The sequence below is a fragment of the Equus przewalskii genome, chromosome 1, assembly GCF_037783145.1.
Source record: "Equus przewalskii isolate Varuska chromosome 1, EquPr2, whole genome shotgun sequence".
Taxonomy (NCBI): Eukaryota; Metazoa; Chordata; class Mammalia; order Perissodactyla; family Equidae; genus Equus; species Equus przewalskii.
Window position 1 is genome coordinate 153165079 of NC_091831.1, and position 24913 is coordinate 153189991.

The 24913-nt window shown below is 41.3% G+C and overlaps 2 protein-coding genes across 2 annotated transcripts in view; both read left to right on the forward strand.

Annotated features, from left to right (window-relative positions):
* The first annotated feature begins 6587 nt into the window (after window positions 1–6587).
* ZNF770 (zinc finger protein 770) lies at window positions 6588–15803 on the forward strand. Its single transcript, XM_008517320.2, has 2 exons — window positions 6588–6735; window positions 11241–15803. The coding sequence occupies exon 2, from the start codon at window positions 11299–11301 to the stop codon at window positions 13369–13371; it is 2073 nt and encodes a 690-aa protein (XP_008515542.1). The 5' UTR covers window positions 6588–6735; window positions 11241–11298; the 3' UTR covers window positions 13372–15803.
* A 5074-nt stretch (window positions 15804–20877) lies between these two features.
* AQR (aquarius intron-binding spliceosomal factor) overlaps window positions 20878–24913 on the forward strand; it is a 95829-nt gene continuing 91793 nt past the window's right edge. The window contains exon 1 of the mRNA XM_008517321.2: window positions 20878–21216. Coding sequence (XP_008515543.2) covers window positions 21142–21216 — 75 coding nt within the window. The 5' untranslated portion in view covers window positions 20878–21141. The remainder of the gene's footprint in view (window positions 21217–24913) is intronic.

Consider the following 24913-nt stretch of genomic DNA (forward strand, 5'->3'; position numbering starts at 1 on the left):
TGGCAGAACCTGGGGCTGGCACTTAGAAGGGATGCTGCACATGAAGAGAGAGATGCTAGGATCAACTGGAACCTGTGAGGATAAATTTGAACCTACAAGGATGAACTAGAATCACTGTCAGGCTCTCACCACCTCTGAGCCTCCAACTTTGATGAGGGTATGCGCCACACAGGAGACGCTGATGCCCTTAGTCATGGAGCTAAATATGCTCCTGGTCCAGGATTTAGAGAAGCTGAAGGAGGAAATGCAGCCAGAGTCAAAGGAGCTGTGGGCTGGATGTTGCCTAGACCAGCAAGGTGAGCCTGCAGATTACAACAGTGTGGGTGCGCTGCAATGGTGCCTTGTGCCCTGCTCCGACCTTCTAACTGTAAAAAATGATAGAATACTATTTTCTTTCTGCCTTCCAAATGGCATACAAAATGCTCCTTATGAGGCTTGCTGACCCTGAGCCATGCAGAGAAGGGAATTCTGGGAAACATAATTCTGGTTTAACTAAATTGACTCCACACTCCTTCAATTAACTCCAACATGGCAGCAGTAGATATCATTTAAAAATCCAAATCAGACCATTTTTCCTTCTTAAAGCCTTCCAAATGCTTCCCCTTGCATCTAGAATAAAACCCAAACTTTTGACAATAGTTTACAAGGCCGCACAGGATGCAACCCCTGCCCTCCTCTGTGCTCATTTCATTTTGTACCACTTTCTCCTTGAGCGCCATTCCTGAGCCACCAGCCTTCTACCTGTTCCTCAAACGATGAGGTCATTCCTATCTGAGGGCCTTCGCACCAGCTGCAGCATCTGCCTGCAACTCTCTTCCCACTGATCCAGCTTCACATCACCAGCTCTCTTTTTGTTCACATTTCTGCTCTTACGTCACCACCTCAGAGACCTTCCCTGACTGCTGAATCTAAAGACATCCTCACACATCTCAATTCTTGCTCACATCACCCTGTCCCAATAGTCTCAATTATCTTGTTTAATTATTGTTTACTTGTTTATTTTCTGCCTTTCCCACCACCCTCTCTATCACAACGTAGGTTCTATAAGAGCAAAGACTTTGCCTCTCTTGTTTCTCTGCCTGGCACGTGACAGTACATTTTAAAACACCAGAAATTTATTTTCTCATGTTCTGGAGGTTAAAAGACTGAAATCAAAGTGTCAGCAGGACTATGTTCCCTCTGCAGGCTCTAGGGAAGAATTCTTTCTTACTTCTTCCAGCTTCTAGGGGCCCCAAACATTCCTCGACTTATGGTAGCATAAGTCCAACCTCTGCCTCCGTTTTCACATGGGCTTCTCTCCCATGTGTCTATGTGTCTTCCTGTGTCCTTTCCTTTTCTTATAAGGATATCAGTCCTTGGTATTAGGGCTCACCTCAAACCCAGGGTGTTTGTGTATCAAAATCATCAATATCATTTGCAAAGACCCTATTTCCAAATAAAGTCACATTCACAGGTACCCGGGGTTAGGACGTGAGCATATCTTTTTTGGTGACGTAAGACAACTCATTACAGGATTGATTAAAGATTCCTATTATGCCTGCTGCTTCTACTGAGACAGGGTCCCTCGTAGACCTGAAATTGAGATCACCTTTTAGAACCCATAGTGAATGCTATATGCTACAAGAAATATAAACATTTTCAGCTGATAGAGAAAGGAAGATTTTTACTTTCCCCTGAAATATTAGAGGAGTGGCAGTCAGCACGTGGACAACAGCTAATTAAAAGTTTTCAGGATCCAGAATTAGGAATTTATGTGATTGCAAAGCTGCCAATGTGTCCCTCGCGGTACACTGGGTAGCCGAATGCTTAATAATACTCAGAAAGTGGTAAATTGCCTGGATTTGGACGTCAGATTTTTGACAATGTAACAGCTGAAAGGAGAAATGACCTTTGCATTTGTGTTCAAACTTAAGAGGCTTTTGCCACAGAGCATTCTACAACACTGCTGGAAAGCAGTTTGGAAAAAATCAGGCTTGTTAGAGCAAGTTGCTGTAGGACCAATTTAAAGCAAAACACTACAGGAGAAGGTCAGAACTTCTGTGAAAATTTAAATTATCCTCCCCACTCCTTGCTTTTAAAAAATTAATTCAAGGGGAGGAAGAGAGAAGACTGACTATTCAGGGAACTGTTAAGGGTTAGAATTCAAGTCACCAGTCCAGCCGTACATAGCTCAGCCACCTGAGTTCAGATTCCTAACTCCCAAAGCCCCATGACTACAGAATAAGTGGCTTCCTTACTTTGGACCAGAGAGCACACTGGAAAAAGCCCTGGGTCTTAAACAGGAATGATCACTACTGAATTTTTATCTAATTGGGAAGCCAGGCCCTAAACAGAGGATCAGTAACATCTCACATATTTGCCCCTGGAATCTAGCGGCCACCAGAGACAGATTTAAAACCCACAGCACTACAGGGGTGGGAGCTGAGAAGAGAAATGCCTCTGTCTGTTCTTGCTCTTGTCAGATGGGTGTTTTTTGGTAGAATGCATGTTTTTGGATAGAATGCACCTGTGAGAAGAGCCCTACCACTGTCCTCCAGAAATTAAGATCCAGAAACAGGAGAGGGGTCACACAGTCACACTCTCCTGACTCCATAAGCAAAGGAGCTTGGTAGATACTACAGCTCCACCCTCCCTCCTTGGATGGCATAGGAGCTGGTATTAAAGTAGTCAGAGGGCCCATCGGTGAGGGTCCAGAGGTTGGCCATGACCAAATGTGGTCAAAGCTGCCTGCTTTTGGGGTAACTGTGGAACCCCAGTGAACCAACACATGTGGAGTCGGGGTAGGATGCTGCTACCTAACTAGACCCAGAAATCCATAGGTATTCTTGCCAATAGAGCTTTAGAGAATATCTCCAGCAATGCTTTAGGAGACTGGGACTAGCCTGTGAGTCGGAGGTGGTCCAACTGCCTTAAGGAAAGTACAGCTTTACTGTGTTTTACCTTCTGATCCCAACTCACCTCTCCACCTCCAGCCCCTGCTACACTGCCCTTGGAAGTCGTGGAGCAAAATATGCAAGAGGCTGCAAATATTTTTTTCTCAAGGAAATATATGATGGGAAAGAGAGGATTTATTCACATATCTTCTTAGAAAGGGAGACGTTTGTTGGAAAAATTCTTTGATAATTGCTTGGGGGGAGAAACTGACACCTAAGGGGAGCAGATTTTGGTGGATTGTCTGCAGGAGGCAAGTGGATGGTTTTATTGGTTGTTCCACAGAAGGGGAAGAGAAGAGAGGAAAGATAAGAGGTGGGATGAAACAGAAGATGTGAGGTCTCTGCTAGGCTGCTCACTTGGGGGCAGGAAGAGGCTTTAAAAAGCATGAAAACAGTTTCAAAATTTCTGCCTTTAAAATTCTCCAAAAGGCACATGAAAGATGCTGAAAGTGTGAACTCTTTTCAAGTGCAATTATCTTGGGAGCATGTGGTACTGGCTGAGTTGCTCCCAGGTCCCACATCCTTTCAGTGGAAGCCCTATCCCCTGGTGACTCCTTTACTGACTTCAATAAAGTATTTAAACACACACACACAACTTAAAGTGAATGGATGTTTTTCCAGAAACTGATGACAAAGCTAGGTTCCATATTCAAAGTGTTATTGCTAAAAAGGAGATACATAGCCCTGGAGGTTAAGACTACAGAGGAGGACAGACACACACTATAGTGGAGCAAACTGCAAGAACTCACAGGTGTCATGAAGATTGTTACAGGCCACAGAATTGAATTTTCATCCAAGTTAACCAGAGATTCCAGGAGTAGGAAGCCCCCAGCTGAGAGTATGGCTATTCTAACTTTGCCTCCTCCCTTTCATTACCCATATTACTTCTGAGTGAGTTTTCTAAGACACAAATCTAAGCATGCCATGCCTGTGATCAAAATTCTTCAATAATTTTCCATTGTCTACTGGATTAAAAGAAAGAAGAATAACAGAAAATCTTTGCAAGGCATTTAAGGCCTTTCCTAGCTTCTTGCAAAGTGTTTGGTGAGCAATAGGTGCTCTAAATGTGGAGCATCAATGAGCAGGGCAGGCTCTCTCGTTTCTATCAGGTCTCAACTCAAAGATCACAGAACTCCTCAGTAAGGTCATCCCTGGCCATCTGCTAAAATGCCAATGAGCCCTCCTCCCCAAATTTTCATAGCCGCCTTCTATGCTTATTTTTTCTCCTCAGTTCTTATCACTATTTCACAAACTATATATTTTACTTATTTAATTTATTGTTTGTCTCCCTCAGTGGGCATATAAATATATAAAGTATCAACATAATAAATATAAAATCTATGAAGACCTGGATTTTTGACTTTTAAATTTGTCCACTGCTCTATTTTCAGTACCTAGAACAGGACTCGGCACGTAGCTAGTGCTTAATAAAATATATGGAGGATGGATGGATAAGTGCATGGATCATTAAAGCCTCAGCTCAAAGGCCATCTCCACCCGAGGCTACCAGGCAGACTGAGATATTCCTTCTCCCCACTCCTGCCCCACGCACATTTTCTCTCATCATACTGTACTTCTTTGTCTGCATGTTGTTCTGAGCTGAAAACCACAGCTGAAGGCAAGGGCCTCACTGTTTTATCTTTATATATTTAGAAGTGAATCCCTTGTGCTTGGGACACGATATATCACTGAATAAACGTATTATTGATCATGTCCCCATTTTAAAGATGAGAAATCTGAGGTTCAGAAAGGTTAAATAACTTTTAAGGACACACAGTAGTTGCAGAAGTAAGATACTAACCCAAACATATGCCCTGCCATTACTTTACTTTTCCTTGTACTATTACCATCTCTCCCTACAATGTTCTATCCTGCCCCAATTTCTCTTTATCCATATTGTACTTATCTTTAAGTTCCATTCAAATCTCACCTATTCAATAAAATCTTCCTGACGACTCTTGTTCACAGTAATTTCTCCGTTTTTCTCCAGAAGGATCTTGAGATAGCTCTCAGGATAAATGGGGGAGGTAATGAGGTATGGTATGTGGCCTTGGAGAACAGCTTATCTATGTCCCATCTGTGTTCCACACTCCACATTCAGGCTTTTGGTGCAAAGTCCTATTTATTTTACAGGTAATGCACCCTCCATTGGTCCCCAACCTCAGGTAATATTCTCTCATGGTCTGCACACCTCTCCTAAGGATTTATGTGGCTGGTGATGGATGCAATTGTTTGCATGTTTTGGCTGAGCTGAGCTCCCAGGAGAAGCTGCAGAATGGAGCAAGTCTCCAAGGGTTATCTGAACAAACAGCATCCCACTCTGGGATTAGCACTCAGGACACCTAAAGCTTTTCCCCTCCTCTCTCCATCTCTGCTTCTATTGGAAGCAGGGCTTCAATCTTACTCAAAGGTGACTCCTCCAAGTTTGCTAAATGAGAAGCAAAAGCCTATTTCCTATTAGCCATTTCCTCATGTTACCGCATCAAAAACAGAGACTTAATGGCCCTATTTCTCCCTTTTTAAACAGAGGAACATATACCAACATTAGAAATAATTTTGGCTGTCAATGATCCCTGAAAAGTAATGCAAAAAGTTATTCATAGTCGAAAAAATATGCTTGTTACTTGTTCTCATTTTCTCATCTCTCAAGCTGAGACAGTTATAATCAGAACCTGCAAAAATCCACAATAAATTCTTCTCTAATGTCTTTTGTACTTAAAATCCTCAGTACATACCTAAGCATCTTATTCATTAATAATGTGTCATCCTAGTCTGTAACTGTACTACAACATTTAACCCTTAATTGTGTCTACATAAAATGTTGAGCTATCTACAATTTGGGAAGTAGTGAATTAAAAATGCAGGTCTGATATTAGACTACCTGTGTTCAAACCCCACCTCCATCGTTTATCAGCTGTGTGACATTGAGTCATTCCTTAATTTCCTCATTTTAAAACAGGATCCTATCACTTCATAAAGTTGTTATATTTACTATAAAAATATCATTAATAAAGGATAACAGCTATTTGAGGGTTTGCTATGTACTAGGCATTATGTTGAGCCCTTTACAACCACTTCATCTAATTGTCAGAGCGATTTGAAGAAACTGATACGCTGAACGCAGGGGTCTGTACATTGTAGACAACCACATAGCTCGCATGAATGAGGCTCAGAAACTAACAAGGTCCCTGCTGGCAGGCCATTGGTAGAGGGAGGAGAGGAGCCCAGTTATGTCTGTCCACAGAGCCACGACCATGGCCCCTATACTATTCTGACAATGCACAGAGTGCCGAGCACTATGCTGGCACAGAAACGCCCTAGTCCAAGGCGTTTTATCACTGGCCCTCCGCCTGAGAGAGGACTAGCCCAGTGGGCTTTGAACCCGGGCTCGCCAGTTTCCAGTGGGGCCTTGAGTCCACTGCTTGGGACTACAGGGTTTCCCTGGCCGAGGTTTAGGAGTGAGATGGAAAAATACATCCTTCTTCACTCCTCTATTTTCTTCCCCCGGCAACTAGAGCGCGAGGCGAGCAGCGCAAGGCTTGGGGACGCCCCTCTGGAGGCCCCTTTCCCCAGAGACTAGCAGGCGGGGCCCAAGCAAGGGCGGCCCTGGGGTAGGGGGAGCCTGTTTCCAGCCGGACCGCGTCCCTGAGCGCTCCCGAACGCCGCGCCTGCGCGCTCAGCACGTCGCCCCGCCGACCCCGCAGACGCGCGCTCGCTGCCTTCGCGGCGCCCGGGTCCTGAGATGTGCTGCTGCAGGGCCCGCGCCAGCGCCGGGTGCGTGAGGAGGACTTCAGGAACCCGGGTATGAGGTGGAGCGACCCCCGGGAAGGGGTGGGCCTGCGTCGATCCCTCCAAGGTGCCCGGGGACCCAGAACGGGGACGCCACGACCTCAGCTCCTTTTCCTTTCCCACCTCCACGCCTCCCGCCTGCGTCTCGCGGGGAGCGGGAATCTCGCGGAGGCAGGCGCAGGAAGGATGCTTTCCCCGTGGGGTCGTATCACAGATAGCGTTTTCCCTCCGGCTGCGGCCGAGGCTGTGTTTATCCTTGCTCTTCCTTTTCTGGTGTGGGATTTTGCCCTCTGTGCCCTCGGGTCGACCCCTAGGTGCTTATTGGTTGTGGCCATTAGGGCGACGGCCAGATGTCAGGGTCCTGTGAGGGTTCAAGGCCAAGAGAGGGGGCCGGGGGAAGTATGGCAGAAGAAGCTACAAAGAGGGAAAGGTTGTGATTAATGTCCCCAGGGAGTATTCCCCAGCTGAAAGTTGTCCAAGTTTCTCGCAGTTCTTTCGTTTCTGGTTCATTTACCTTTCTGATGTCCTCAGTTTGAATGGTGTTCGTTAAGACCAGAAAACCAACAGGCTTTCAGCCTTGAAGCATCGTTAGAATTTTTTGAGATCAGTTTTTACAGTCTTCCCACGGAATGGATCTTGCTGTTGTCGGGATAATCTTCGGGTTGAACCATTGAGATTTACTATTTCACTTTTTATTTTCCGTTTGACATACGAAAAATGACACAGTCTTGGGTTTGTTTTTGAAAATATTACCGACAAAAAAAAAATGAATCGAGAGCAAAGAGAATCAGTCGAAGTGATTTTTGGAGCTCTATCAGGTTAATGCGCACCCTGGATAAATACATATGGGACTGCACTTGGAGCGTTGGGGCTCCCTGAGCTGTCGCTTATAAATAGCAGCTGAGATCACCGCTTGCCACCAGTGGTTCTAACAATATAGGGCTCCCAGTTAAGTGTTTTTTCCCACATGGTGTGGAGGCAAGTGACAATAGTATCCAGGCTTAGTGCTAGTGGTAGGTGATCAGCTATAGACTTTTTGACATGGGAGCTGTAGGTAGTGAATTCCTGTTATCATTAGAGATGCTTGTCATGTATGTGGTTCTTGTGTGGGAGTTTTTTTCAGGAGCGTTCTACAGAAACTCGTAAAGGGAAGGAGAAATATACAATAGGAATTGAGGAGTCCAGCTCCAGGTGAAAATCCTGCGTGTGATTTTTCGGGCCCCACCATAGACAATTGCGTGGCTTTGCCTGGCTGGCCTCATCCGGGGAGGCTGCCCTCCCCACACCAGACTTGTGCGTGGCCAGTGCCTTGTAGTTTTCTGTAGGGAGTTGCAATCAAGGACTCACCCCTTCCTTCCCACAAGCCATACTCCTACTGTGCTGCCTTCCTGGCTCAGGTACCTCCATTCTGAGGGCCTTGGCTGAGGTGCTCTGCATGCATCTCCACAAGACCTCCTTACTGGGGAGAGGGGGCTTGACTGAGGTGCTTTTCTCCTATTTGACATAGGATCCTTCCACTCCTTGCCCTTACTTCCTTTCCCCTGGCCCACAGGCCTGTAAAGAGCAGAAGCCTTTTGTCCCGGCCTCCTCTGTAGGGATGGTTGTGTGCCCTGCATCTACCTGACCCTCACCTACTGTTGCTTTGTTTAGCGGACCACTGGGAAACCAGTACTTCTTTTGCCTCCTGCTTGCACTGTCGCAGTAGGTGAATAAAGCCTTGATTATTACTTTCAGTTGGCTCATTGTCCTAATTGGCTACCTTGATACCTGATTGCTTGACAGGATTTAAATAAATTGCCAAATTCTTGGCAGTTCACTGGATTCATAACTTAATTTTAAGCCTCATCACTGCTATTGTGTTAACGTGCTTGGGGATTTGGAGGGTTTTCACCTGTAATTTCTCTAATTCAGTGTTTTGAAAAACATATTAATAGCACCAACAACTGATTGTCGCTAATGTGAATATCTAGGTTATATGGTGTATTTTTAAAATTAATATAATGGCTTGCAGTCGTGTTATTTTATTTTGCATAGATTTGTGTAGCATATTCCATTTGACCTCCAGTTAGATTTTTTTTGATAAATATTTTGGGGTTATATGGGCTAATTAAAGAGAACCAGATACTGTTGCTTTCCTTAGCAATCCTGTCTCATCCTGTGGGCCCCAATCTTACCTAATCGATTACTTGGCCACTTGGAATAAAGTGATTGATGTGAGTTCCTCTGTCTAGTGTTGTGTGAAGAGGTATCCCAGGAGCAACTTTCACAAACTTTCTTACCTCTTCCCACAGAAGTTTCACAAAACAGTATCTATCCTTAGTATAGGTTATGCAGGCTGATATTTTCTACTTTATTTTATTAAATGAAAATGCTGGTCATGGCCCAAGCTGATTTCACAATCCGTTAATGGGTAGTGACATAGTGTTTGAAAGACACTGTGATAAAGCAACTAGTCGAAGATATTTGCTCGATAAATGAATTTTTTTTCTGTTTCTTACTCAGATTGCTGAAGAAAATCACAGCAGGTGTGTTTGTGATGTTGTGTTTAAGGTGTCTTCTAGGAGAACACAGTAAATGGCAAATAGCATTTATGTTGGGTGTTTGCTAAATCAGCTGACAAAAGAACACTGAGTTTCTGGTAGATTTGTCTACTCTTTGATCTCAACTAGAAGGTACAATATTAGACTGAAAGAGTTAGAACAACATTTTTTTTTCTTTTATATCTCTGACTCCCTCATTTAAGGAAAATGCGGTAGTAGAAGAAAGATGAAAAGAAAACGGACTTTTCTGATAGAGAAGACAGGGTATAGGATGGTTGTGAAAATGCCTGGTAAACTTTTGCGTGTGTCCTCCAGAGGCATATTGTGGAAAGCATTTTTATCATTAGATTAACTGTAAGACCAAAATGACCCTTTTATCATATTGCCTGAAAAGTGAACCATACTCAACCTTCAATTGCTGAGCTATAGATAAGTATATAGGTAGCCACTTTGTCTAGCTCATTGCCTCTGTACTTGTCTTTTAGGAACTGCACGAAAAAGTGGAAAGGAGAAATAAAAAGAACTATGAATTTAGTTATTGTGTTTATCTCTTAGAAACCCTAAAAATGATATTAAGCAGATAAGGATAAAGTTTTAAATTTGATTAGTGTTGAGTTAAGTAATACCTTACATTTATATTTCACTTCACAGTTTTCCAGCATGTTCAGATGCATTTTCTCCTTAGTTCTCACAATTTGGTGTGATAGGCATGCCAAGAGGCGTTCTCCCTGTTTTAGAGATGAGGAATCTGTATTTCCTTCTTCCTGCCACCAAGATCGTACAGTGACAAATCCAGAACTAGAATCCAAGTTTTCTGGGACGTTTTCTTTCAGTTGTCCATGTTGTCTTTGTTGGTCCAAAGAAGTATTTGAGGATAAATAATGTTAATGATGTGGCTAAGAAATCTGGCTGTCATAAGTGAAACATTCCATTCTCAGATCATATCTATGGTATTCTATAATTGAATGCAAATACATCTTAGTTTTATTTTAATGTTTTAATTCTTACACTCTACCTTTCCAGCCCAATTTTTAAAAAATGACAAAGCAACTAAATATTGACAAATTTACTTAACAATGAACTAGGAAAATTGGAATTAAAAGGTCTATTTAGGGACAGCCCTGTGGCCTAATGGTTAAGTTCAGTGTGCTCCGCTTTGGCAGCCTGGGTTGGGTTCCCAGGTGCGGACCTATACCACTCCTCAGCGGCCATGCTGTGGCAACATCCCACATACAAAATAGAGGAAGATTGTCACAGATGTTAGCTCAGGGTGAATCTTCCTCAAGCAAAAAGAGGAATATTGGCAACAGATGTTAGCTCAGGGCAAATCTTCCTCAGCAAGAAAAAAAAGTCGGCCAGCCTGATGGCACAACGGTTAAGTGCTCACGTTCCGCTTTGGCAGCCTCAGCAAAAAGAGGAGGATGGGTGGCAGATGTTAGCTCAGGGCTGATCTTCCTCAAAAAAAAAAAAAATAGACTGTTGAGGAAGACTAGCCCTGAGCTAACATCCATGCCCACCTTCCTCTACTTTATATGTGGGACGCCTACCACAGCATGGCTTGATGAGCAGTGCCATGTCTGCGCCTGGGATCCGAACCAGCGAACCCTGGGCCGCCAAAGTGGAACGTGTGCACTTAACCGCTGTGCCACTGGGCCGGCCCAAAAAATGTCTATTTAATATTAAGAAATTCAACTCAATCCTCTTTTAATATATCATCTCAATTAATTAGAAATACGGCTTAAAATTATATAGATTGTTAGAGATGTCTTTTAAAGAGTCATCTTTTCTCTATATGTGTGAAATTAGTTTTGTGATTCTAAAGTATTCATCTAAAATGGTTATTAACTTTTAAACACAGGAAAAGTCCAGATTACCCTTTATTAAACCCTTAATATCTTTAGCCAAAGGACAACTTAAATTATTTCTTTTCATATTAGTAAATAATTTTTAAATTAACATTTTTATTTTTAATTTTTAGGCATCTGTGGAGCTTAAGAACACTATGGAGCTCATCATAGTTTACCACTGAAGAGAATATGATGGCTGAAAACAATTTAAAAATGCTAAAGATTCAACAGTGTGTAGTAGCCAACAAACTACCTAGAAACAGGCCATATATTTGCAATATTTGCTTCAAGCACTTTGAAACACCATCAAAATTAGCTAGGCATTATCTCATTCATACTGGACAAAAGCCATTTGAGTGTGATGTGTGCCATAAAACCTTTAGGCAACTAGTTCATCTGGAGAGACATCAACTAACTCATAATCTGCCTTTCAAATGTAGTATTTGTCAACGCCACTTTAAAAATCTGAAGACGTTTGTGAAGCACCAACAACTTCACAATGAAACCTACCAGAATGATGTTAAACAGGTCAGAAGATTGTTGGAGGCCAAGCAAGAGAAGCCACTATATGGAATGTATCATACTTTTTCCCCAGAGGAGAGATGGGCCTTACACCCGTGCTCTAAGTCTGATCCTGCATACAACCCTACAAAGAAAAGAAAGAATATTCATGCATGTACAATCTGTGGCAAGATGTTTCCGTCACAATCAAAACTTGATAGGCACGCACTTATTCATACTGGTCAGAGGCCTTTTAAATGTGTCCTCTGCAGTAAATCTTTCCGACAGTCAACTCATTTGAAAATCCACCAACTCACACATTCGGAAGAAAGACCTTTTCAGTGTTGTTTCTGTCAAAAAGGATTTAAGATTCAAAGCAAACTTCTGAAGCATAAACAAATCCATACCAGGAATAAGACTTTTCAGACTCTTACATTAAAGGTGAAGAGTCCAGAATCATGCCCCCTGCCTAATAAATTAAATGCAAAGCAGGATGGTTTTGAAAATGGTGATATAGGTGAATCTGAGGAGAATAATCAACTTGATGTCCACTCTATTTATATCGTCCCTTTTCAATGTCCAGAGTGTGAAGAGTGTTTTGAATCAGAACAGATTTTCAATGGACACAAGTGTTTTCCTGCCAGAGGTGGCAAAATTCCAAGTAGGCTCAAAAGAAGCTACAACTATAAAACCATTGTTAAAAAAATCTTGGCTAAGCTAAAACGTGCTGGGGGTAAGAAATTAGATAATTTTCGATCTGAGAAAAAAGTATTTAAAAACAGTTTGTTGAAAAATTGTGATCTTATTTCTGGCGAGCAGAGCCCTGAACAAACCCAGAGAACGTTTATGGGTTCTCTTGGCAAACATGGAACGTATAAGACTGTTGGCAATAAAAAGAAGAAAACTTTGACTTTGCCATTTTCTTGGCAAAAGCACTTCCAGAGCCAAAATATGGGAAAAAACTTGAAAGGCATCCTTTCAACAGAAAACGTGTTAACTATGGATAATTCAGTGAATAATAAAGACGTGTCTGTTTATGGGTCATCAGGTGAGGAATTCTATGATAACTGTGAAGTGCTTCAGTGTGGTTTTTCACTTCCAAGTGAAAACATACATGCTGGACATAAGATGTGTCCTTGTGACAAATGTGAGAAAGTGTTTCCTTCTATATCCAAACTACAAAGACACTATTTAATTCATACTGGACAGAGGCCTTTTGGCTGTAATGTTTGTGGGAAATCTTTTAGACAGTCAGCTCACTTAAAAAGACATAAATTAACTCATATTGATAAGATTCCTTATAGAAGGTCTCTTTGCCAAGTAGAATTTGAAAATCTGAACAAACTTTTCATTCATCCAGGCGATAATGTTAATTCCCAACAATGTCAGCCTCTTGGTTTTCAAAAATATGAGATGTCAGAACCAGATCAAATATCAGAAATAAAAGTTAAGGCAGAATCAGAGGATTTCATTCTCGGTACCCCCTTTAGGAACAGGCAGCCCTATCTCTCCAGTGCCCTTCTGGAATCAGAGCAGAGCCATCACAGTCATTGTTGTAGTTATCCAGGGCGTACTGAGAGGAATGATGGCCTTCTTTACCAATGCAGTGTGTGTTCTAAAAGTTTTAGATCTCCGTCTAAACTGGAAAGACACTATCTAATTCATGCAGGGCAGAAGCCATTTGAATGCTCAGTTTGTGGCAAAACATTCAGACAGGCTCCTCACTGGAAGAGACATCAACTTACTCACTTTAAGGAATGACCACAAGAGAAAGTGGTTGTCTTAAATTCAGTTATATAACTGACAGAACCACTAACACCTTTGTATCTCTCTGGTGATCTTGTTCCTAAAGCCTGTAAAATGTATTTATCAAAAGGCCTGCGTTAGGTTGAGTGATTTCGTAGGCAGTTGCTTGTCCTGCATAGTAGGAGGTAAGATACATAGAAAATCACTATGTTTTAGGAACAGCCAAGTTAATTCTTAAAGGGAAGAACATGATTTGATGCCATAAAGTAAACATTTATTTTATTTAAATATATTCTTTGGCCGTATTGAAAATGTTATAAATCCATGATGTGTTACAAATAATTCTGTCTCATTCGTTAAAAGGAATTATTCCTTAAGACATGCCATCTCCTTTTAGATACACTCAAAAGACTGAGAGGCAAAAATTGGTTTTTAGCTGCAGCAATAACCCTACTGTATTTCATTTATTTTACATTTCACATGAAAGCGTAATTTTGTCCACCTACGGCTCAAATTCCATTGCAGAATTTTTTCTAATTTACAAAGTACAAAGGCAATAAAAATGAAAATGGATGAGAAAATTATCTCATCCATTTTCATTGGTCTTTTCCAAGCTATTCTTAGGACTGTGTGGTAGCATCACCTCCTTTTCCACAGGTGATTAGAATTGTTTTTTGCCCAGCCTGCTGTTGTCTTTCCCAAAAGAATTTAAAAGTAGGGGAGAGGCTGGGATGCACCTCTATACATTTACCATGTTTACGTATGAGGAATATTGTCCAAGTGCCGTAATCTTTTTGATGATATGTATGCAGTGTTATCTTCTCAGAGAAATAAATGCAGTTCATCTATTTGCATATTAATGATTGACAGCTGTAGTTGTAGTCTTAAGACTCACCTATAGATCTGATTTCCACAAGACTTTTACATTTACTTTAGTAAAATTTTCTTTTAATGCCTCTTTACTTGAGTGGTCGTACGACAATATCTTTTGAGTTTGATCAAATGGCAATGACTGAGTCTAGTTCTAATTTTTATTCCTGTGTTTTTTGCAGGACTCTAATGCTACAGAATGTTATTTGATCCTTTGTAAATTGTTATTTTAATTAGCAAGGTAATTATTCCTGTATAGGAATAAAATGCTTATAGAATTGAGGGTATCGTTCTTCTAAACAGTACTGTCATGATTTGGGAAATATTTAATCTTAAAGTATAGAAGACTTACAATCATAAATTGTCCTTCATATTTGCCATTTTTTATAAAATCTTTAATAATGACATTTCCTAACAATAAAAGAAAATAACCATTATCTTTCTAAGGTGAAAAGAACAGGTGGATATTTATGTTAGCACACTTAAATCTAGTGACAAGCCGTCTACTGAGAATGGATAAATGAACCATTGTGAGTTTTGCATCGTACTCTAAGAACTACCTTTGGGGGGCCTGGGGGAGGGGCGTGGAGAGGGGAGGTTGGTCTGCTTCTTTTACAAGTGAATTTTGAGAAACTTGAGTTTAATTTACAGAGATGAAACATAACAGTATAGATAAAATTCCCATGATGTACAAATGTGCAGAAGAATCATGTTTTAAAGATAATTTCTCTTAGATTTCCTTGAGATATGTTCCTCCAGTGCAAGCAAGATGATGGTTTAGAGTTTGCTTTACACAAAACTTTTCAAGAACACACCTATTACATAAAAGCAAGGAATAACTAGTTCATATTTTCCAGAATAAAGGTTCAAGGGTTTTTTCCTTAATATGTCTGAAATTATGTTTTTGAGGATTTTCCTAAGCTATTTATGTAATTTTATTTGAAGTAAATGTCTCATATACTCTCTTTCCAAACCAAATAGGGAGAGTCCTCACAGTGTTGTGCTTGTATGATGAATAGACTTCATTTGCCTAAGTAATACTACTAGACTTTGTTTTTGACCCATGCCTTTTAAAACTGTTTCATATTGAAAGTTGGAATATTGTAAAAATTTTGTCAAAGATGTACTGTAGTGCTATTTGAAGTACCTGTAACAAAATACTTATTTACCTTTATTATCACTGCAAGCTGCTTGTGGAAACTTTATAGGAATGAAAATAAACTGTATACATCCATTGTAAGAAGAGTAAACATTAGACGTTAAGAGATGATTTGCTGCATGCTAGAACTGTTAGTATTGTCAAATCAATTACTTTGGTTTTCTGAAAAAATAAACTTTATAAATATCTTCAAAGAGAATTAGAAGAATTTTTTGTTTGGGTGATCCTAGGCTTTTGCATGGTTGTTTACTGAAGTAGTTTGGCTGAGTTAGTGGGATTGTTGTTTCTTGTTGTGTACTGCAGTAGGGCCTACGATTTTAGGACACAATGTGTGTGTGTTGAAGGAAAGTAGATGGTGGTTAAGATTCTTGAAAAATCCTAATTTCGGATTATTTTTAAAATAAAGTTTCAAATTACACAGTTTGGACTTCTTTTTTTAAGGAAAAATCACATAATACTGGAAAAATGTACTGATTGCCAAACACTTTCCTGGACCCACTCCAATCCACCTTGTACACTGAACTTCCTGACATGGATATTTAATCATTTACTTCCTTGTTTATTACATTCCTTTGAGAGCTCCCTAACACCTACAAAAGAATATGTTAACTCCATTGCAGGTCACATGATCTACCTGCCTACCCATTTATCCTTCTCTTTGGGCTTCCTCTCCAGATATGTACCTAGGAAATATAGAATCACTTCCTTCTATGCATATTCTTGTTTTTCTTGCCTCCATCTTGTCTACCTAGTATTAATTTAAATTAATTTAAATATCCTTACATCCTCAAATGTATAGTGAACGTAGGAAGGAAGAAATGAACATTATTACAAACTGTTACATTCTCTTTAAAACTATAACTTCACTTAGAGCATTTCATTTACTCTTGGAACGTGTTTGTCTTCTGATGTGTTGAGATCAAAGCCAATTAACGTGTACTCTCCAAATTTCCCTCCTCTTCAAAAAATAGCTCTTCATCTTTACTCCCTCCTTTTCTCACTGTATATCTCAGAATAATGGTGTTCCTCCGCCTTTCTGAAGCTGTCTTTTCCTTGCTCTCTTTTTCTGGGAAGTTCATCAGTAATCCCTTCTTTTTTCTGGTATCTTTCATTTTTCGCTCTCCATTGGTTCCTTTCCCTTTGCCTAAATTCTGTGTGTTCCCTATTCAGTTAGAACGGTTTCGACTGAAAGTGACAGAACACCTGACTCAAACTACTTTAGCAATGGAGACCCTTCTTGGCTTACATGACTTGAAGCGCAGCGACTAGAGAAGCTATAGAGTTGTTGAATCGTATAGATGAATCGACTGATTCCTTGCATCTGCTCTGCCTTTCACAATGACAAGGCTATTTCCCTTTTGGTTTGAGGATGTCTTGTTTGCAACCGCAACTGCATTCTTCCTTTACGTGGGTAGGGAGTGAGTGAGAGGCCAGAAACTCCCACGAAAGCAGGGAACAACTTTCCCAGAAGCCTACAGCAAACCTTACCTGTCTCACCTGCCGGAATTGCTTCACAGGCACATTCCTGAACCAACCACTGATGACAGAGAATTACTTGGAGCTGGAGCTGGGGCTTAGCTTCCTTCTTTCAGGCACAAGGTTGCCAGAAGATGATATGGATACTGGTCAAATTTGAAGTTGTGTTTGGAAAGAAGGGAAGAATAGATAGGTAATCAACTATTTCCACTGCATCTAGCTTAAAAAGAGATAGAGGTTAGTTTTACCTGTTATTCTGGTTACTATTATATTTTTCTCTGCCTTCAATGGTCAGAGTTGTTGAAAATTCGTTCTGTACCTACTTCCTCCATTGCCTCTTCACTCACTGACTTCTTAGCCCTTTTTTACCTAGTGTTTTCCTCACCACCTCTTGGGAGCTGCTCTATCAAGGATCATAGTGGGCATTGTTAGTTGCAACCATATCTTCTATCTTTCACTGTATCACCCAGGTAGTTTGGGTAGGAGTGACCTTAATTACAGCTCGAGCAATGGGTCATGATCTGTCGAAGTCTATCAGAACATTCGTATCTCCCTTTGCATCATGACTGTTCACGGATGGGTAACCCAAGTCTAAGCCAGTCAATGCACAGCGTTACCTTGCCCAGAGTAATTAGTTTGGGAGGGAGCACTGACCTAAGTTGATCTGATCACAGTGAAAGCTTGTACTTATTTCAGTGATTGAGGAAGGAGGAGTGAGTGTAGAGAATCTTTCTTCATTTTGATAGCATAAGGGATGCTAGTCTGGTGATGAAAAAACAGAGCAGCGTGGGGCGGGAAGGTAGAGGGAGCAGAGCTTAAAGAATCAGAGAAGTAGAGCCAATCTCTAGTCTTTTATATATACTTATAGATTTCCTTTATTTTAAAGCCAATTTGAATTAAATTTTCTTTTTCTTGCAAGAAAAAATCTCAACTAATAATGGTCACCAATAATCTCCTAATTGCCAAACCCAGGGACTTTTTGAAGTTCTTGTCCTGTTAGATTTCTTTGAAGCATTTGGCACTGTTGACAGTCTTGGCTTTTGAAACTCTTCTTTCTTGATGACCTGGTTCTTTTGCTTGCTCCCTTCCTTATTTGCAAAACACATTATAGGAAGCTTGCAAAATAAACGAAAAATCATAAAATACACATAAGTTTAGAATGTCCAAACTCAACAGTCAAAAACTTGGCTCACAGAAGTGATAGGAAAAGAAGAGAGAGCAAGAGAAAAGAGAGGGAGAGCTTGAGAAAGAAAAAGAAAGATATTATGATACTGTGTTTTGTTATAAATCCACTAGGTGTTATAATTAGAACCTTTCACACAGTTAAATCACTAGAAAGCTACCTATGATCTCAAGCTTATTAGCTTAAATATACTTTTGACCACAAAATCATAAGCTAAGTTATGAATTTAATAAATATGTAAATTGGCAAATAAACTGCTCATCACCACCTGAATCTTGTTCTGTGCCTCAAACTGTGTCTGTAATGGAAACATCTTTCCTTTTAAGAGCTACTCTGCTCTTTGTCTTCTCTATTGTGCTTTATGGTCCGACTATTCTTTAAATTACTTAGGATGAATTTCTCTTTATTTTATCTTTTCAGTGTCTTCCATGTTTATTCCTTCCTCTTCGTTTTTATTGCCAGAACCCGAATTTAGGCCTTTATACTTCTGCCTTAGGTTTGCAATGGCCTCCCACCTGGTATTTTCATCCCCATGTTACCTACTTCAACCCGTCTAACATACTACTGAAAAGTATCTTCCAATAGTAGATTTCCAACCAATGGTTTCCCATGGCCTTCCACAATAAATACTACATCCTTTCCCTAACTTTCGAGGCTTTTGACATGTTAAGCCTTTCAAGGCTTTTGACATGTTATGCCTATCGCTCACTCATAACATTCTGCCAGCATGACCTACTTCTGTGCTGTGCTGTGACTATACTAGAAATATTGTCCCTGCTGTTTTTGCTTGTCAAAATCTTATCTACCTTTGAAGACTCATCGTAAAAGCTATTCAGAAAATCTTATTCTGCCTCTTGTTTTATAGACTATATTTTTAAATAAAATGCCACTAGACATTATGATGTATTCCAAAACTGTTGCATTTAAAATTGTGATCATGCAAATTTTCATCTCGATCTCTACACACAAACTTTATACAATAGGGTGCAGAAGGAAGAAAAGGACACCACATTTAATTTCCATATCTATGGTCCACTTTTTTGTTTTTTTCACAACTTTATTTTCAAACAAGTTATAGATGTTAACAAAATTTAAAAGCTACCAAAGGACATAAAATGTGAAATAAACTTTCCCTCACTCCTACTCTCCTGTCCCCCAGTTCCTCTTCCCTGGAGGTGACGGTGTTACCAATTTCTTGCCTGTGATCAGCCCAAAAGTTTACTAGGGAGACATATTTAATTTATGAAAGGATTTGGGAATAGTAGAGGTGTGCATTCTAATTCAGTAATAAAAAGATAAGCAGCCTAATTTTAAAATGAGCAAAAAATCTGAACAGAGGCTTCCCCAAAGATGATATATGGATGGAAAATAAGGACATGAACAGATGCTCAACATCATTAGTCATTAGGGAAATACAAATTACATCCACAATAAGATATACCACATAACTATTAAAATGGCTAAAATTAAAAAGACTGACCATACTAAGTGTTGGTGAGGAAGAGAAGGAACTTGAACTCTCCACTGCTACTGGTGTAAATGCAAAACGGTACAACTATCTTGGAAAACTGGTGGTTTCCTAAAAGTTAAACAATTACCTATCATATGACCCATCCCTTCCACTCCTAGGTATTTACTTAAGAGAAAGGGAAATATATGTCTACATTAAGACACTGTAGGGGCATTAGCCGGCGTGCCCTTTTAATGGCCATGTGTCCTTGAGACTTGTTATCTGGGCTATGTGCCAACATTCACGATGATAGCAGTCCTGGGCTTGGTCGACTCAGCTGCTTTCTCGTGGGATAATTGGCACAAACACCCTCAAGGTCCGGGTGGACGGGGGGTGGGGGGGCTCTGGTCCTTGGAGTACAGGTCATACAGGGATGATCCCCCTTGGTAAGCACATAGCATTTGTTCCTCTGCCTACTTAAGCAAGCTTCTCTCAGGGGATGATAGCAGGTGCGCATTGCTGTCTGGCCAGCTGCCACTGGACCTTCCCTGTAAGTAACTCCCAATAAACCCCTATGTCTTATTCGCTGTCTCCTGGACTTTTCTTTGGTCTCTTCTTTGGTCTCTCAGCAACCTGTCCCACACTGCTCGCCCAGCTGGGCGTGTGGCAGAACATATACATACACAAATGGTCATAGCAGCTTTATTTATAACAGACAAAAGCTGGAAACAATCCAAATGTTCATCCACAGATGACTAGATTAATAAACTGTGGTATATCTGTCAAATAGAATACTACTCAGCAATAAAAAAGAGTGAATTACTAATACGTGCATCAACATGGATGAATCTCAAAATCATGTCGAGTGAAAGAAGAAAAAAAAGCACACCCTGTACTATTTCGTCTATATAAAATTCTATAAAAGGTAAAGTAATCTATACATCTACAGTGTCAGAAAGCAGATCTGTGATTGCCTGAGAATGGGTGGTAGGAGTGGCGATGGGGATGGCTTGCAAAAGAACACCAGGAAACTTTTAGTTGAATATGCTTATTATCACGATTTGGGCGATGGTTTCACGGACGTATGATTACGTGAAAACGGATTAAATTTTATACTCTAAATATGTGCTGTTCGTTGTACATCAACATACCTCTATGAATCTGTTAACAAAAGTTAAAACCAAGTCCTGCATTCCCAGTCTATGGGGTTTTTTGTGTACTACTGCTTTTTTTGGGATTGAAAGAAACTCCAAAGCTCCCGCTCCCCCTCACCCTACCACGAGAAACCATCAACCAACGCCATCTACTTGTCCCCTCACTGAGAGCCCGGCCAGGCCTGCTGGGTGTCTTCTTCCACATGCCCGCTAGGGGGCGCGTGCGAGGGAGGTCGAAGCCCTTGCCTCTCTAGCTCAGACCCACGCTTGCATGGACTTCCGGCCTATTTCCGTTCCGCTTCCGGGGAAATGTACGGGCTGCGGGGCGCATTCCTTGTGTGATTGTGAGAGCTAGGGGTATCCGGCCGGCGGGTTTTTGCGTTGGGGGGCGGGGGGTTGGAAAGCCACAGCCCCGTCTTAGGCGTGTGCGTCGGGTTCGCAGCTGGTTGGAGCGGTCCTTTCTTCGCCACTGGGGCGGAGGGAGAGTGCTGCCATGGCGACCCCTGCTCAGCCCAAGAAAATCGTGGCCCCTACGGTGTCCCAGATCAACGCGGAGTTCGTGACCCAGGTACGCTCGGGCGAGGCTGGTATGTGTGAAGGGATGAAGACGTCAGGGCCTCGAGGCCTGGGGGTGGGAGTTTTCTTGGGACTGAGAGCACCCGGGAGGCACATTCGGTGGTCAGTGCGTTCACTCACGTCTTTTTACTGAATTTCTGCTATGTGTCGGCCACTGTGCTGGGGGATACCAGGCCGCTGCCTGAGGAGTTCACGTTCCAGGGAAGGCGGACCCATGGAAAGGAAGCTCCTATGCGAGCTGTACTGCCTTAGAGCCTGTCGCAGGAGCGATGGCTTCACAGAGGGAACACGCAGTCTACCTGAGACTGGCTAGGAGGTTTCCTGGCAGAGGTGATGCTGAACTGACGGTTGAGGGAGGAATGGCTCTTTCTTAGCCATAGAGGGAGGTAGGCTTTTGAGCGATGTGGCGGGAATCTGGCAAGACCCCTGCACCAAGGCGATGCATCTATGAAGAGAGCCATCCTGTCTTCAGAGAGCGTTCGTTTACAACCCGTTTACTCTGTGGCACTGAACCGCGGTCGGCTTTGCATAGGACAGCGCAGACCTGTAGCCCTCAGCAACATTTCTAGTCTTTACTCGATGCTTTGGGAATTGGATAAGAGTGCGAGTAGCTCACTGCAGAAGTCGTTATCCCACCTGCTGCTGCTTTGTTCCTTGTCTTAGCGGATTTGCCAAGGCAGAAGCCTGAGAGGCATTTTGAGTCCTCCGTTCCCTGTAACCCCCACATTTCTACATTCTAAATATCTCTTAAATCTGTCTGCTTCTCTGCACTTCTATACCCCAAGCCAGGTTGCCATCGTTTGCCACCTGGACCTAGGCATCCTAACCTATCGTCTTGTCTTTCCTCTTGCTCTCCTCCAGTCCATCCTTCCTGTTGCTGTCAGGGTGATTTTACACAAATGCAAAAATCTGATCGTAACACTTACCTTCTTAAAATCTTTGAAGAGCTCTATTGCCCTTAGGATAATGACCAGAATCCTGAAGAGTCTTGTGTGATCTGGCCTGTGCTTGTTTCCAGTTTCCTCTCTCTTTCCAACTCTGTGCTTTAACCATACTAAACTGCATTTACTGGGATGTGCCACCCTATCTGTCACCTCCTGACCTTTCACCATTGTTCTCTCTGCTTGGAATCTTCACTTTTCCCACCTTCCTTTATGTGGTTAATTCATTGTCATCCATTTACATTACTTTGGGGAGGCTTTTCCTGGCAGGTTAAACTACATTAGATCTCCCCTTTCCCATATACCCGCGTTTTTGTGGTAAAAGTATTTCTTAGTGTTCTACTCTCATGGAGCCTGCATTTTAGAGGGATGAGTCAGACAAATGAACAGTATAGTTTCAAATGGTGATAAGTGCTGTCAGGAAAATGAAACAAGGTGTTGTGTCGGTGACTGGGGTGGGGTATATGAGAGGCAGTCAGCAAAGTCCTCCTGAGGTGACATTTGAGCTGAGACCTGAATGCAAAAAAAGAGCCAGTTTTGGGAAGAGCAGGGAAACATCCCGGGAATAGCAAGTGCAAATGCCTCACGGTGTGGATATAAAGAAGGCCAGGGTAGCGAACATCAAAAGAGGGAGAATGGTATGAGAGGAGGATGGAGAGTATGGAGGGGGACCAGGTCATAGACAGTTTTGGAGGCTGAGGTAAGAAGTTTAGATTTTATTCTAAATACAGTCGATTTTAATTGTGGTTCTTTGAATAATATTTTAGAAAGATCACTCTGGCTAATGTGTGGAAATTGGATGGGGATGGGAGAAGAGAAGTATAGGGTTACCAGTTAGTCCAGGTAAGAGATGATGGTGACCTCTACTATTAAAGATTGTGGTTGACTGATATTTTCTAAAGCTAGAAGCGGTGGGACTTGATGCTTGATTGTGGAGGGATGGAGGAAGAGACAAACTGAGCATAGCTTGAACAACTGAGTGAATGATTGGGACAGTTACTGAGATAGGGAAGACTGGGAAAGAAGAGGATTTAGTGGGGAATATCAAGGGTTCTGGTTGGCCATGTTAAGTGTGAGGTGCCTGGTAGACATTCAGTTGAAAATGTTGAGAAGGCAGTTGAATATGTGAGTCTAAAGCATGTTGGCAAAATCTGGGCTTAAATATAAATTTGGGAGTTAATGACCCAAGATCGTATTTAAAGCTGTAGAATTGACTGAGACGTCTTAGAGAATGTTGTTTATAAACGTTTAACAGTTTATTGTATCCTGTATTAGATTATGAGAGCTGAGGCTAGAGACCATGTCTGTTTTATTCCGCAGGTACTCGCAGCACCTAGCTTTGTATTAGGCTCACATTGTGCGATGAGTATTTGTTATAAGAATAAATGAGTTAATTAATGAATAAACATACTAGGACATTAAGAGGTAGCGGGGGGAATGAACGTTCTCAGCAGTCGTGGGCCGTGATAGTAAACATTAATGCCTAATATTTGCCAGATACTGTTTTGGGCTCCTCTAGGCTGCAAAGATGAATAAAATGTGATCCCTATCTTCAGGGAGTTCACAGTCTGTGGAAGGAGACTTGAAGAGACTTAAAGAACTCATCATAGTTTAGTGTGATAAATGCCAGAATAGAGACTTGAAGGAAGCGCTTTGAGAACAGAGTTTTGAATGATTACATTTGTCTAAGGAAAGAATCTTCTCATTGAGGAAGTGCCATTTTAGATGGACTTTGAAACATAAATAGGAAGGTAGAGAAATGGATTTTCCAGCTAGAGACATGGTGGACTAAGGTTCTTTTTCTTTTTTTTTAAATTTTGATTTATCAGCACCTGGCACATCTAACCAGAGAAGGTGCCTCTTAATTATTGTTGAATGTATAAGATGTAGAGGTTAAAATTTGGTTTTAAGAACATCAGAGATCTGAACTTTGTGACCTCAGTTTTTTAACGCTGTTTTTTAATTTCCTGTTTGTCTTTTGGTAAGATTTATTTTGAACAATTTATATTGTCATAGCTATGCATAAGTGGATAATGGAAAGAGTTTCTATTTTACATGAGACTAGCGACTGTGGGGGAGGGCAGTATATTCTTGGAGCTGGTAGTGTCTGAGAAGTCACAGGTTAGACCTCAAGGAAAAGGAGAAACTCAGAGAGAAAAAAGAGGCATGATAGATGCTTAATAAATGTTTGCTAGATTTTTAATGAAATAGAGATATATAGTAAGCAATTTGGATCAGAAGATAGGATTTACGTATTTATTTAGAAGTCCCTGAATCCATGAAAACAGATCAGATTCAGTTTTCTTAAGGGTATGATGTAAGGAAAAGACAGCTCAGCTGATTTTGTGTGATGCCCATAGGGAGCAGAATGAGGAAGTGAGGATACTGCAGAATAATCGGGGGTGAAGTGAGTATTTTATGTGTGGTTAGCGAGTGATTGATAATTTGGGAAAGTGTCGTATAAGTGGGCCATTGCTGAAATGTTTTTGAGAGACTTTTCCTCAGGGCCGGTGTCCTCACTGCTTGGGATGCTCTTTAAGTGGGTTGACTGGGATAGGCACTTAGCTATAGAAGCCAAGATTACATAGGTTCCATCTCTTTAGTGTTCCAATTAAGCGGACAGGAAAGGTAGCTAAGCAATTAAGTGATTAATAATCCTGAAAGATAAGATTGTAATAGAGTTATTTACAAAAGGAAGACAAGGAAGAAGCAAATTGTTACCATCAGGTGGGGCTGAGGAAAGCCTCA

Excerpts from the sequence above, each read along its gene's own strand:
- ZNF770 (XM_008517320.2), top strand. The coding sequence starts at position 11,299 with ATGATGGCTGAAAACAATTTAAAAATGCTAAAGATTCAACAGTGTGTA.